Source organism: Mirounga leonina, unplaced genomic scaffold (genome assembly GCF_011800145.1).
Source record: "Mirounga leonina isolate KUSES-001 unplaced genomic scaffold, KU_Mleo_1.0 Mir_180, whole genome shotgun sequence".
In the NCBI taxonomy this organism is placed as follows: Eukaryota; Metazoa; Chordata; class Mammalia; order Carnivora; family Phocidae; genus Mirounga; species Mirounga leonina.
Window position 1 is genome coordinate 3,823,787 of NW_023270469.1, and position 13,540 is coordinate 3,837,326.

Below are 13,540 nucleotides of genomic sequence, written 5' to 3' on the forward strand. Positions count from 1 at the left end.
GACTCATCTCAGCTAGTTATATCTGCAAAAAACCCCTTTCCAAAAGAGGTCACTTCCAGAGGTTCTAGGGGACATTTTGGGGAGACACTTTTCAACTCAGCACAGCCTCCAAGAGTGAAGGGGGCCAAGAATGGGAGGGGGATGGGACCCAGTGCGCTGCACAAAGTGGGGGCACAGGCTCCGGCCCCAGCCCGCCCAGCGTCCTGCAGGGGAGAGCCTCAGGGCACCGGTCAGGGGAAGTGGCGTGCCCCACACGGAGCTGCCGCACAGGACGACGCTAAGTTATGTTTACATGCTGCCCCTGGCCCACAGGGCACACAGGGCACAACCAAGTGTAGGGAGCGGGCAGACAGCAGCACAGGGAGACGGGGCACCCAGGACCCGCCGCGGGGCAACGGTCACCACCCTGGGCCGATGTGCAGGGAACCGCAGTGCAAGTCTGGCCCTGCCCTGTCCCTTTACCCTCACACCACAGACTTCTTTCTCCCAACGACGACAAGGCAAGGAGATACTGTCCCATTTTACAGGGGAGGTGACTTGCCCGAGGTCCCACAGCAGGGCTGGAGTCTGGGATTTACACCTGTGTTTAGCTGATTCTAAAGTCCTTGCTTTTATCTGTGCTTTAAAAAAAAAAAAAAGGCTCGCCACTCTGAAAACCTGCAGACACACCAAATGAACAGCCGCATCCAGGGAGTCCCAGCCCAGCGGGTTGCCAAGTTCTGCCGTGGGTTCGGTCCACACCTGCCCCTCCCGCCATATCTCTTAGTGTTGCGACCTTCATGCTGCTTTAGGTAAAATGTACATACAGTGAAAGATCCACAGCTTCCACTTAGTAAAATGTATTATACCTTACTACAGTTTCATCATGTGGTCTTGGATTTTCTGTGTCTTTACTTTCTTACTTTTCTAACAATGAGCAAGAACTGTTTTTATAAATGAGGGGAAAAATAAGATGATGATTGAAATGTTAAAGAAGTCCCTTTGGGCTGGGGGCTCCATCCCCTCCACTCAGCTACAAGGCTTCAGGACCCCCCCCCAGATTCACTCTGTGCTTTCCCATACAGCCCCTCCCCAGTAACCAGGTATCCTAGGACCCTGCTTGCTGCTCCCAGACTTTTGGGGAAGGCTGAGCGGCAGCCCCTCATGGCTGAGCCCCAAGCAAGCTCCCCTAAATCTGACCTCTGTCCAGTCCTAGGGAACCCACACTGCCTGGTTCCGCAGAACCTCCACCCTCAAACGAAGGGTACAGGGCTCTCTGGGACCCCTCCCCCCAGCCAATGCGAGGCTGGGCAAGGCTGGCCTGGGGAGAGGTTGCCAGGCAACCAGCTGGGGCTCCTCCCAGGGTGGCTGTGGGTGGCCATGTTGCCTGGCAACCAGGTGGCAGCGTCCCTTGAGCCCAGCCCACACAGCTGCGCCCAGCCCTGCAGGACCCCTGGGGCCCTGGCCTTATTCCCCTAGCCTAGGACAGCTGGTGCCTCCCGTCACAATGAGCATTGTTCTCTACAGGTGAGTGGCCCTGTGCTGGCCTTGGCTGGGAGGGAAGGGGAAGCAGGGTTTGGGGGCCTGATGTACCAAGAGAGATGGGTAAAGGGTGCTCACCCCCACCTCAAGGTCAAGGGAAGCCCAGGGAAGCATCCAAAGTCTGACCTCTGCTTCCCCAGCATTATTGCCCACAGCTCTGGGGTGGCCAAATTCAAAGGATCCATCCCCTCTTTCCCTCATCTGCTCACCTGGGAAAGCTCTCTTCGTGCCTCCAAGCCCACCAGACACCACGCCCCTGTGGCACCGTCCCTGATCCTATCAATGCGGTCTTACAGCTTTGCCTGCCCCTCACCCATTTGTTTTGGCGCCTGGTTCCTCTGAGCTTTGCAAACTCCAGGGTGCCTCTGAACCACTCCATGTGCTTCTATAAAAATGCAGCCCCTGTTGATAATAACAGGGAAACCATGTTTGCCCCGAGGGGAGGGCCTATGGGAACTCTCTGTACTTTCCCCTTAGTTTTTCTGTAAACCTAAAACTGGCCCCCCAAAAAAGTTTATTAATTTTTTAAAAACCTTCAGGGTTCAGAGAAGGGAGAGAATCTCAACAGCTCGGGGGGGTGGTGCGTGGAGCAGAATCGGCGGATTTTGGAGGGAGGGGGCCACTGTAGCCAGGGACGGTTGGAAGACAGAATAACTCCCCCAGGAAGATCAAAGCCCCAGGAAGGGTCCCAGGGAGGGTAAGGCTGGATTTGGAGCCAAAGCACCCTTTGCATTCCTTCCAGCCATTTGATCAGCCTTCAGGTCCAGCTGGTCTCCCAAATCTGCCTTGATAGAACCGTGCGCATTACTGGGGGGGCGGGGAGCAGGTACCTGGCAGGGTGCTCGACAGCTAGGTGGCGGGTGATGTGTAGGTGACCCCTGTGTCGCTGTCCTGACCTACCTGGATGTCACGGCCCAGAACAGCCTCTCAGGCCCCCTCCTCCCCAGGGACAGCCAGGTGAGGGTGATGGAGAACACCGTGACCAATGCCGAGAAGTACTTTGGCCAGTTCTGCTCGCTGCTGGCTGCCTACACCCGCAGGACGGCTCGGCTGCGGGACAAGGCTGACCAGCTTGTCAAGCAGCTCACCGACTTCGCCAACACCGAGAACCCAGAGCTGCGGGCCACCGTGAGGAGCTTTGCCGAGGACCTGGCCAAGGTGCAGGATTACCGGCAGGCCGAGGTAGGCGGGGTCGCCCAGGAGGACGAGGGTGGGGGTCTGAGGGTGGGAGCCGCCCTGCGGGGGCCACACCTAACAAACACCTCTTCCAAAGGCGTCCCTGAAGGGTGGACACTCACACCACTCCCTCCCTGGGGTCGCGCCGCCCTTTATGGGACTGAGAGCCTGGAGGCTCTGCGGTGTTGGACACAGGCCAGACAAGGCAGGGGGCCCAGGAAGCCAGGCCTGAGGGCTGCAGCTGTGGGCTCTGCGAGTCCCAGGCAGGAGGCACATTCTGGGGCCCAGGACCCCCAGAAATCCTGGCGGGGGAGGGCGAGGAGGTAGTGGGGTATTAGGGAGATGACTAAAAATACACACCTGCCAACCCAGGAAAGCCCTCTGTGTGACGGCAGACAAGATCCAACCAGCTTTTCTTTTGAATAAGCACTAAATGAGACACACTGCGGGCGATACATAGCTGTCTGCATTCAGAAACCTCACTCCCCGACACAGTCGTGCAGAAACCACCCCTCGCGCACCGTCTCAGGACAGGCGACCAGATGGCACCGTTGGTCCCACGGGACTTCCGAAGTCCACCTGTCGGCAGGGCGGCCGCCTGTGTCAGCGCATCGCCTCTCTCCCAAGGAAAAGTAAAACTTCTCCGATCTCTGGGACCAGTAGGTCGTCAGAGCTTGGAGCCAGGCCCCAGAGCAAACTCCCCTGCCGACCTCCATGTTTGTGTTTCAAAGGGATACCTGCCATGCCTGGCTTGTAAACCATCAAGAATCTTATTTAGCTTTTAAAAAGATTTACATAAGCCCCAAAGGCACAGAGAAAGGGATTTACAACTGCAGGTTTTCTAAAAGAAAATGCTGTAAGGAAAGCAAAGGGAAAAGTCTCTTTTCCTTTTGACTCCTGGGAAAATTGTTATTATTTAAGATTTGTGTTTACCCCAGCAGGGTCATAAGCCTTGACAAGGAGAAGGAAGGGGCTTGGTGGGGATTCCAGATCCCCTGGCCCATCTGGCAAGCCAAGATTTCAGGGGATCCCCCTGCCACTGGTCCTCAAGGCAATAGCCTCACCTGCGAACTTGTTAGAAATGCAGAATCTTGGGTCACGCTGAGGACGTGCTGATTCAGACCCCCTGGGGGTGGTGGCCGGCAATCAGGGTCTTAAGGGGCCCAGGGGAAAGGTATGGGAGGGCTCCTATGTCTGGCTCAGTTAGGGACCAACTCAGGGGTGTGAGGCATCCCCCCTCACAGATCCTGCTGTGCCCTCGGGGGGCTGCACAGCCCGCTCAGCTCAGGCAGCTCTGAATCCCAGGCTGTATTGTGTTCCAAGTGAGTCTATCTAGTCCCTGCAGCGAGGTCGTAAGGCAGTCTGGGGAACTGGAATTGCAGTGACTCCCAGTGAACGGTCATGACACCCTCAGTGGGCACAGTAGTTATACCCATTTGATGGGAGACGTAACAAGCCTCATGAGATGAAATGTATCACCCCAGCCTTTGGGAAGCAGAGCCCTGAGCGGAGGCCGGGGCTCACAACCCTCTAAGGGGCGAGGGAGGGTGTCTTGCGCTTCCGCAGCGCCCCATGGGCTCCTGTCATGCAGCACGTGGCACTCTCTAAATGCAGGCCGGAGGCCCCACAGGCTCCACGCACCTCCCTGGTCCTGTCTGCTCTGACTCTCTGTGTGTCCATGCTCCCCCAGGTCGAGAGGCTGGAGACCAAGGTCGTCAGCCCCCTGAAACTGTACGGGGCGCACATCAAGCAGACACGGGTGAGTAGGGGGCACTGCCCGACGGGGTCTGGCCCACCCAGACATCCAGGAAACAGCCATCCTCTGTCCTCTAGGCCGAGATCAAGAAATTCAAACAAGTCCAGAAGAACGAGATCAAACAACTGGAAAAGCTGGAGAAACTGAGGCAGAAGTCCCCTTTGGACAGGCAAATGATCGTATCCTTCCCCGGAGGTCGGGCCTGAGGCTGCTGGGCCAGGGTGGCCATGACCACTGTGAGAACAGCGGTCCTCTGGGTCAGGGCTGCTGGTTAACCTGGCTCCTTAACAGCACCTTTCTCAGTCCCAGGTGAGTGCCCTAGGGCTGTGCGGGAAGGCAGAATCTCATGCAGGTGACGAATGACCTCACAAAACAGCTAGGTGAGCTTTTACCTGGGCAGGTATGTGCAGAGCCTGGCGCTCAGGATGCAGGTCAAGGCGCAGGGCAAGCAGTGGGCTGGGGGCTCTGGAGACCTGGGTTCTGTCCCCTCGTTCACACTGATCAGTAAGCCAGCAAGTCACCCCCCTTCATGCCCCCACCTCCTTATCAGGGCTACTTACTGAATGCTCACTGGATGTGGGCACCTCTAGCCTCATGCCCATTGTCTAGATGGGGAAACCAAGACCAAGAAAGGGGAGCTGCCCAAGGTCACAAAAGGGAGGCCAGGGGCGAACCTGGAACTCCACTCTGAGGGTGTCTGACTCTAAAATCCAGGTTCTTCGTGTGCCTGGCGAGGGGTCGGGTCAGATGAATTACTTAATTACCTAAAAACGTTCCACATGCAGGAATTAATTATTATTGAAAGTGGAGCACCTGTTATATTAGCTCAGCAGGTACCCACTGTTTAATTCCTACGACAACCCTGCAAAGCAGGTGTTATTACTGCCCCTGCTTACAGGGAAAAGGAACTGAGGCTCAGAGAGGTTTAGTGACTTGCCCAGGGTCACACAGCCAGGAAGTAGGTCCATCCAAGCAGTGCCTGGCCCTTTCACCATGGTCCTATTTGGTCTTTCCTTCGATGACCAAATTGGCAAGAGATATCCATGAGGCAGGAGATCGGACCCAAAAGAAGAACGGAAAGTGACCCAGAATAGTGTCTAAAGGCCAGAACCACCCCATGACACTTCTACCCCTGGAGCCAGGCAGAGACCAGTGTGCAGAGGGCCTCAGCGGATGCCAGCCGCACCACCCACCAGCTGGAGGAGATGATCGACACCTTCCAGAAGCAGAAGCTGAAGGACCTACAGGTAGGCGGGGTCGGCCCTGTGTTAGAAGTACTCTGGCCTCACGTACGAGTGTTTTCATACATGTGCGTGTGTGTGTGAGCGTGCATGCACGTGTGTGCATGGCGTATGTGTGAGCACGTACGTGTGTATGTGAGCAGGTGTGTCCTGGGCTCCCAGGACAGTTCATCTTGGCCTAATCCCGGCTGCAGGGGGAAGGCCCTGCCTCTGAGCGCCCAGGCCCAGCTCCCCACCGGTAGAATTTGGCAGATTTTGTCCCCCACCAAGTCCCCCGCTTTCCACACAAGGGCCCACAGCATTTGTTCTGACCTCCTCCTCCTTTCCTTGCCCTTCACTGAGCCAGCCATGTTTAGGTCAGCCGGGGGGTACAGGTGATGCCTCCCTCCACACCCCCGCCCCCTGCAGTGCAACCCAGAATCCTGGGCCCAGAGCCCCAGGTGGTCACAGAGATCCCTGCACCCACTCCCGACACCCGCCCCCCACTCTCAGTTGCAGCCCCAGGATCTCACAAAAGGCAGCTGCAATTCGTCACTCCTGGGTTAAATGCCCTCCCATGACTTCTCTTACTCTAAGGATAAAGGTAGAAATCCTCCCCAAGCCTCTGGAAGCCCCAGCCCAGCCTTATCTTGAACGCATCAATCAAGCTCAGGTGCACCGAACCCCGAGACACACCTCAGTCCCTTTGCACAGGCTGTGCCCTCTGCCAAGAAGGCTTTGCCCTCACTCTGCATCAAGTTAACACCTTCTCATCTTCAGGGAAACTCACCCGGACCCCCAGTTCAGTCCAGCCCTGATGTTAATTCACTATTCTGCTCCCTCTTGGTGCAGTTATCCCAAGGGGATGAGTTAATTGTATCTTTAATTCACTCATTAATCCAACAAATGTAGAACACACACCTACGATGTGCCAGGCGCTGTGCCTGGAGCTGGGACATCACAGCCAGAAGAGCAAGGCCCCTGTCCTCATGGAGTTGACACCTTGGGGAAGACCCATGACACATGCATATCATTACGGAGTGAAGAGTGTTGGGGGGGCACCTTGCTGTTCCATGCCTGCCCCCCACACTGCATGTCCGTGCCACGGGGCATGAACACACGGGGCACGACATGGCACCTGCCTGCCGTGTCCCCGCTGGGTCCCTGCACTGGGTCCAGGGCCTGGCACTTTGCAGTACTCCGGCAATATCTGGGAACTGAATGCACAAGGAGAGAACCCGTGGTGAGGAGAGCTCAAGCATCTGTATTGCAGGCAGGACCTAAAACTACCAGCAGGCCATTATTAAGGACCTGATGTTTATGAAGGCCTGAAAGCAGGGTTCTGTGGAGTGCCAGCAAGAGTTGGGGATGAGATTCTTGGCTTCCACAGTTAGGGACCAACAGATGAATGCAGTTTAAAACAGGCATCCTTTAAACTTTGGGGATTAAGTTTGTAAGAGGCACTTATCCAAGCCATCCCTGAGAGAGCCCTCCCAGTTCTGAAAGAGCAGAAACTCAGAACTGGAGGTAATGTTTATCACCGTATCACGTCTAGGTCCCATGTCTAATAAAGTGATCATATTTACCAAAGAGCTCTCTGGCTTCTGTGAAAGCATATAAGTGATGCTTTCATACAGGGGTTCGCAGAGCTGAGCGTGCGGCAGGAATCTCCTGGAGGGCTGCTTAAAACACATATCCCCCAGCGATGGGTTCACCCGGGAGTCCCATTCCATGGGGCTGGGTGGGGTTGGAGAATGTGCATTTCTGACAAACTCCCAGGTAGGGCTGGGGCTGATCTGGGGAGCCCAGACACAACTGCTGTGCTAAGAGATTCTTGTAGGGCTTTGTAAACTCGGGCCACCCTTGTCCCCGCTGTACAGATGAAGACGCTGGAGCTCAGAGAGGATCGGTCATTTCCTCGGGCCATATGCCAGTGAGTGGCAGGAGAAGGCCTGGGCCCTGCCTCTTGATCTGCAGAGGTGACCACGAGGCCAGCCTCCCAGGGGTGGCCGGGGAGGAGCCAGGAGGCAGGTGTTGCCATCCGTCTTGGCCCCTCTCCCCTCTCCTCTCCTACGCTGGCTTGCGGACTTCCTCTGAGCCCGCCCCTCCACCAGGGACTTCCAATGTTTGTGTGCAGTGGGGTGTTTCCAAACTGCAAGCTCCCCCCACCCCAGCACCAAGCCTGTGTCCTGCCGGGGCCCAAAGCAAAGTGGGAACCTCTGCGAAGGCCTGGCACGCAGTGGGGGCCCTCCCTGGGGCCGGGCATGCAGGAGGAGCTCTGTAAGAGCTCATTGAGCTGAGCAGAACCATCTGATCAAGAGAAGCCAATACTACGTTTTGACGAACTGGCTCGTCAGGTTGTGAGATCCACTCATGGCCCACGGGGGACAGAGGCCGGAGGTTTTGTAGCCATCCCCCTGCAAACACCTGTCCTCAGAGTGAGAGAAGCAAAGGCTGTGCAGATGAACCCAGGTGACAGAGCAGAGCAAAGGACGTCCCTCAGAAAGCCCTCTGCGTTTCCAGAACAATTCCCGTGCAAGGCAGCTTTTGAATGGGAATGTATTGTCTGTTTAAACAAAATAAATTAAAAGTAGCACGGGCCTATGACCTGTCCCATAAGAACAGCTAACACCCTCCACCCCCATTTGTCCATATTCACAATGACCCCAGGACTCCCCTTGTGACAGTGTTGCTTATGTTATCCGGGCTTCTCTCCCCATAGAAAATTTTTTCAGACTTTGTCACCATCGAGATGGTCTTCCATGCCAAAGCGGTGGAGGTATATTCCAGCGCCTTCCAGATCCTGGAGAGCTATGACCTGGAGAGAGATCTGGAGGTATACCCCTCAAATGCCCCATTTTCTACTTGATGGTGTGGGGTTCAATTTGAGTTTAGGTATCTTGATAGAAGCCATTTTATTGGCAACATTTTGCAATTGTTAGAATTTTGAAGACTCGTTCTGATGAATTCTTTTAAACATCTGCCCCTGGCTACCAAAACCAGAGGTGGGGGATTTTCCCAAGTCTATCATTCTGGAATATCAACCTGTTCAGCATCACTCAGGTGTTTAAAAACAAACAAATGAGTCAACAGTGACAAAAGGCATCCCAGGCCGATGCTTGCTACAGTTTAGATGCAGACAAAGTGCTTATCATCCCCACCTCATCTGATGAATATCAAGCACGAGCTGATGTATCTGTAACACATTGTGCCAAACCCAGTACCCTCAAACAGCTATCGCTCACTGTGATTATCTTCTGTGGTTCTGGGGTGGGTGGGCTCAGCTGGATGCTCTTATGTGGGTCTTTCCTGGGTTTTCATCAGTTGGTAGCTGGGGCTGGAGTCACGTTAAAGGCTCGCTCCCCCATATCTGATAGATGATGGCTGTTATCTAGATACAGGACAGGCTTCTTGGTTTGCAGTGTTCGGTGCAAAGTGGAAATGTGGGCCCTTCGTTCAATGATTATTAAGAGTTTCAAGAGAGTGACAGCAGAGTATTAGACCAAACACAGGGCACCTCTGAGCTCGGGGTCCTGGGTCACTTCCTGCAGGAGCTGCACCCCCATACAGGCCCACCTGCCTGGGTCCGCAGGGGTCTGCAGCGCTGAGGCCTCTCCAGCTGGTGTGGGCTTCCTCATAGCATGACAGCTGGTCTACAGCGAGCATCCTGGGGCGCCCGGGTGCCTCAGTGGGTTAAGTGTCTGACTTGATTTCAGCTCAGGACATGATCTCAGGCTCGTGAGACTGAGCCCCGCATCTGGCTCCGTACTGGGCGTGGAGCCTGCTTCAGATTCTCTCTCTCCCTCTGCCCCTCCCCAACCTCTAAAAAAAATTTAAAAAATAAAAAAATAAAGCATGCATCCCATGACAGAGGCAGGTAGAAAATGTATCACCTTTTATGACCTAGCCTTAGAGGTAACTTAGTGTTGCTTCTGCCACAGTCTATGGTTTAGAAGTGAGTCAGTCACTAAGGACATATTCAAGGGGAGGAGAATTATATTCCAGCTTCTGATGGGCAAAGTCTCAAAGAATTTGTGGGTAGGCTTTAAAACCACCACATGAGATTAAATGCAGACCAAACAGGCTCTGGTGTGCTCACTCATCTCTACAATATTCTTTTTTTTTTTTAATATTATATTTTTATTTATTTGAGAGAGAGTGAGAGAGAAAGAGAGAGATATTGAGAGAATGAGTGGGGAGAGAGGCAGAGGAAGGAGACTCCCAGCTGAGCAGGGAGCCCAATGCGGGGCTCGATCCCAGGACCCCGGGATCATGACCTGAGCTGAAGGCAGACGCTTCACTGACTGAGCCACCCAGGCGCCCCACTCTCTACAATATTCTTTTAGGGGCAAGAGCAATCTCTAATTTTTCTGTGTGGCTATAGATGCCCCCTAGACTCTCTGGGCCTGTTTCCCCGTCTGTAACATGGGATGATGATGCCCACTTACCGGGCTACTGTAGATTACCTGGAGGAACACAAAGGAAGCTCCCAGACAGGACCTAGTCCAGGTGGGGTTCTGTTAGTACCAGCCGTGCATTACCTTCTTCCCCTTCCCCCGCCCCCCTCCCCCTGCCCCTTCCTTCATTTCCTGATTGGAAGTAATCCATCCTGGTGTCTCCTGGGCAGGATTTTAGAGCCAAGATGCATGGGGTTTACGGACATTACAATGCTCGGCCACTCAAGGATACCATGCTTTCCCCAGCTGTCCCGTGGGCTCTTACTGGCCAGGTGAGCACTGGGGGTGGGAGTGTGAATCCTGTGCCGAGGGAGAGGCCATCTGAGGACAGGGATTTGCAAGAGGTCCTGAGGAGGAGGCACTGCTTAGAGAGTGTGTAGACCTGCCCTAGGGTCTGACCTGGGCTCGCCCGGGAGTGAAACACAAGTAACACGCATCACCAGGCAGGTGCAGCCACCGTGTGTCCTGAGCACCCCCTAGAGGCATCCTGAAGTGTGTCCACTTGAGAAGCAAGGGCTCTCTGGACAGGTCACTCCTGTTTCCCAGCCCTTGGGCCCATGGGTTTCAGAAGTCCAAATTTCTCAGATTTTCGGAAAGTCAGATGGTACACATACTCCATGTTCTCCTACAAGCTCTGCAAAGCACATTTCTATTTCTGCAGGAAGACCTCTGATGGCTCAACCAAGTACGACAAAGACTCTAAGCAGCCTCATGCCAATCAGGGGAGGTTTAGTCACTCAGTGAGTGGGGGGCCAGGGGGAGCCTTGCCCCACAGTGGCGGCGGCAGGCTTCCTGAATAATTCTCTCTAAAGGCAGTGAAGCAAGTACGGCCCCCAGCTAGACCACCTGGGTCCAAACCCACTGCTCCCAAGCTGTGTGACCTCAGGAAAGTACCTTAACTTTTCTGTGCCTCAGATTCCTTTCCTGCAAAGTAGGGCTAATAACAGGGCCCCCTTCATAGGGTTGTGGTGAGTACCAGGTGAACAAATCTACAGGAAGCTCTTAGAAAGTGCTCGATACTTGTCGTTGCCTTTAATATTACTGATGCTGTGCTGATGACCGTTAACCATTCAGAGGACTCAGACCACCATACGGAGCCAGAGGAGAGATGAGGAGGAGGAGGAGAGCACGGAGCACTCTGCCGAGGAGGACCCCGTGGAGGACCTCAGGGGACAGGGGCAGGCACCCCAGCAATAGGACCACAGCTCCCCAGCTGGAAAGATGGGGGCTGACCCCAGGTGCTCTGGGCTGGGGGCACAGCCCCCCGGGTGAGTCTCGTGTCCTCCGAGCCTCTGTTTCCTCATCTGTGCAACACGGGCAATCTCGCTCACCTGACAGGTCACTCTGGGGATCCACAGGCTTAGCATGGTGCCTGGTACACCATAGGTGCTCAATAAATGCGGGGTGCATCTTAACCTGAATCGTGCCGGGTCTCACTTCCCACCTTATGACCTGCGGACTCGGATGTTTACCCCCTTGCTGATGTTGAGAACAGGGTGGCTTCGTCTCCCAGGGCTGCTGTAACAGAGCACCGCGACCTGGGGGCTCCAGCAGCAGGAGTTTACTCTCTCACAGCTCCCGAGGCCTGACGTCTGAGATCAAGGTGTGGGCAGGTGGGCTGTTGCTGAGGCCGTGGGGGAGAATGTGCTCCAGGCCTCTCCCCCAGCCTTTGGAGCCTGCTGGCCATCTTTGGCATCCCTTAGCTTAGAGACGCGGCATCCGGATCTGGGTCCTCATCCTCACATGGCATTCTCCCCGTGTGTCTGTGTCCAAATTCCCTCTTTTTATAAAGACACCAGTCTTATGGGAGTAGTAGACCCAGTGTGACCTCATCCTAACTAATTATATCTACAAAGACTCTATTTCCAAATAAGGCCACATTGTGAGGCACTGGGAGTTATGATTTCAACACAGAAGTTTTTGGGGGACATGAGTCACCCCTAACACATGGCCATGATATGCGGGGATAATCTTGGGACCAGGGACACATCACAAAAGTCTAGGGAGGTGGAGCGTTGACGAAGGTGAAGGAAGGAGGTGAGAGCCACGGTTTTCTTATCAACAAAGTGGGGAACACAAAGCCTTCATGGGATCACTGCAGGATTAACAACCTCACCACAATGACTTTTATTATCCCAAATCCAGCTCCATGGCACCTCCTCAGGGAAGCCCACCCTGATTCTACCAGGGAGAACACTCATTCCAAAAATAACAAACATTCTACATTTTCCATGTAGTAATTTGTAAAACAACAAATAGATTACACCTTACACGTAGTCATGTTTTATACTATATGTTGTATCTCATACTTTTACATGCATATGTACGCACGCACACACAAATGTACATCTTCTTCAATCTCACCTTGTCCCAACCCCACTAACGGTTTCTACAGAAAAATGGCCTTGCTTATTCACCCGGTGGCGCCTGGCACACAGTAGGTGCTTGTCCGTTCCTGCTCGGACCCCAGTGCCCCCGACGGACCAATGGCTCCTAATTCCAGAGCTGGACTCAGGCAGAGCCTTCCTCGACACCATCTCTGTGGATGGTCACTTGGGAAGCGGCGGAAAAACTCAGAGCTTCTCTCTTTGGGGGCCCCAGAGGCAGAGGGGGTAGGTGGGGTGGACAGGGGTGGAAGGAGCGTGACTTTGGGGCTCTCCGCACCACTGGGCTTGGACGGCCCCCCTCCCTGTGTGTGTATCGCCTCCTCTCCCCTCCTCGCTGAAGGCGAGCTCGCCCACTGCTTGCCAGAGCAGTCTGTGCAGGTGTTGGCATGGGGGAGGGAAGGCGCTGGCACCGCGCCCGGCTGGAAGGCCTGGCCTGGCCAGTGGGAGCCTCGTCCAGGCACGGGAAGACCGGAGCCGCGGCTGCAGGGGAGTGGGATTCTGGGGGAGCGGGAGCGTTTCGGGCGCTGCGGTGGCAGGGCCCCGAGGCCCAGTGCAGACAGCGCTCGGGCGGTTCAAGGCGAAGCCCTGCTCGGGGCCGTCCAGGACGCAAGGCACCTGCCTCGGAGTTTAGGCACGGAGGGCACAAGCGCCTCCGCCTCGGCCAGACCCTGCCCAGCACGCAGCAGACGGTGCTCGGGGACTGGAGGAGCCCGTCCCGGCGGCGGCCACGCTGCCCCAAGTCAGCGCGCTCAGCGTGGCCCCGATCAAAGCCCGAGGCGGATCCAGGAACAACGCGCAGCCCAGACGCGGGTGGAGCCCGCGGGGCGCGAACAGCCGGCGCAGAGAGGAAGGAAGGACGGCGCCGCCGCAGGCGCCACGCTCCCCGCGCCCCACCACGCGCGCGTCCGTAGCCCGCAGCGCAGCTCGGCGGGGCGGGCGAGGCGCCCGGGGCCAGCCAAGCACCCCCGAGCACGCGGCCACGCCTGTCGGCCCACGGCCGAAGCCACGCGGGGCACGGGCTCC

General features: G+C 55.6%; 1 protein-coding gene across 1 annotated transcript; it reads left to right on the plus strand.

Moving 5' to 3' along the window:
- Window positions 1–1,486: 1,486 nt before the first annotated feature.
- On the plus strand, window positions 1,487–8,542 carry CIBAR2 (CBY1 interacting BAR domain containing 2). The gene is made up of 6 exons (XM_035024508.1): window positions 1,487–1,506; window positions 2,469–2,703; window positions 4,388–4,456; window positions 4,531–4,632; window positions 5,596–5,700; window positions 8,396–8,542. Exons 1-6 carry the CDS (start codon window positions 1,487–1,489, stop codon window positions 8,540–8,542), a joined length of 678 nt encoding a protein of 225 aa, XP_034880399.1.
- Window positions 8,543–13,540: the final 4,998 nt, after the last annotated feature.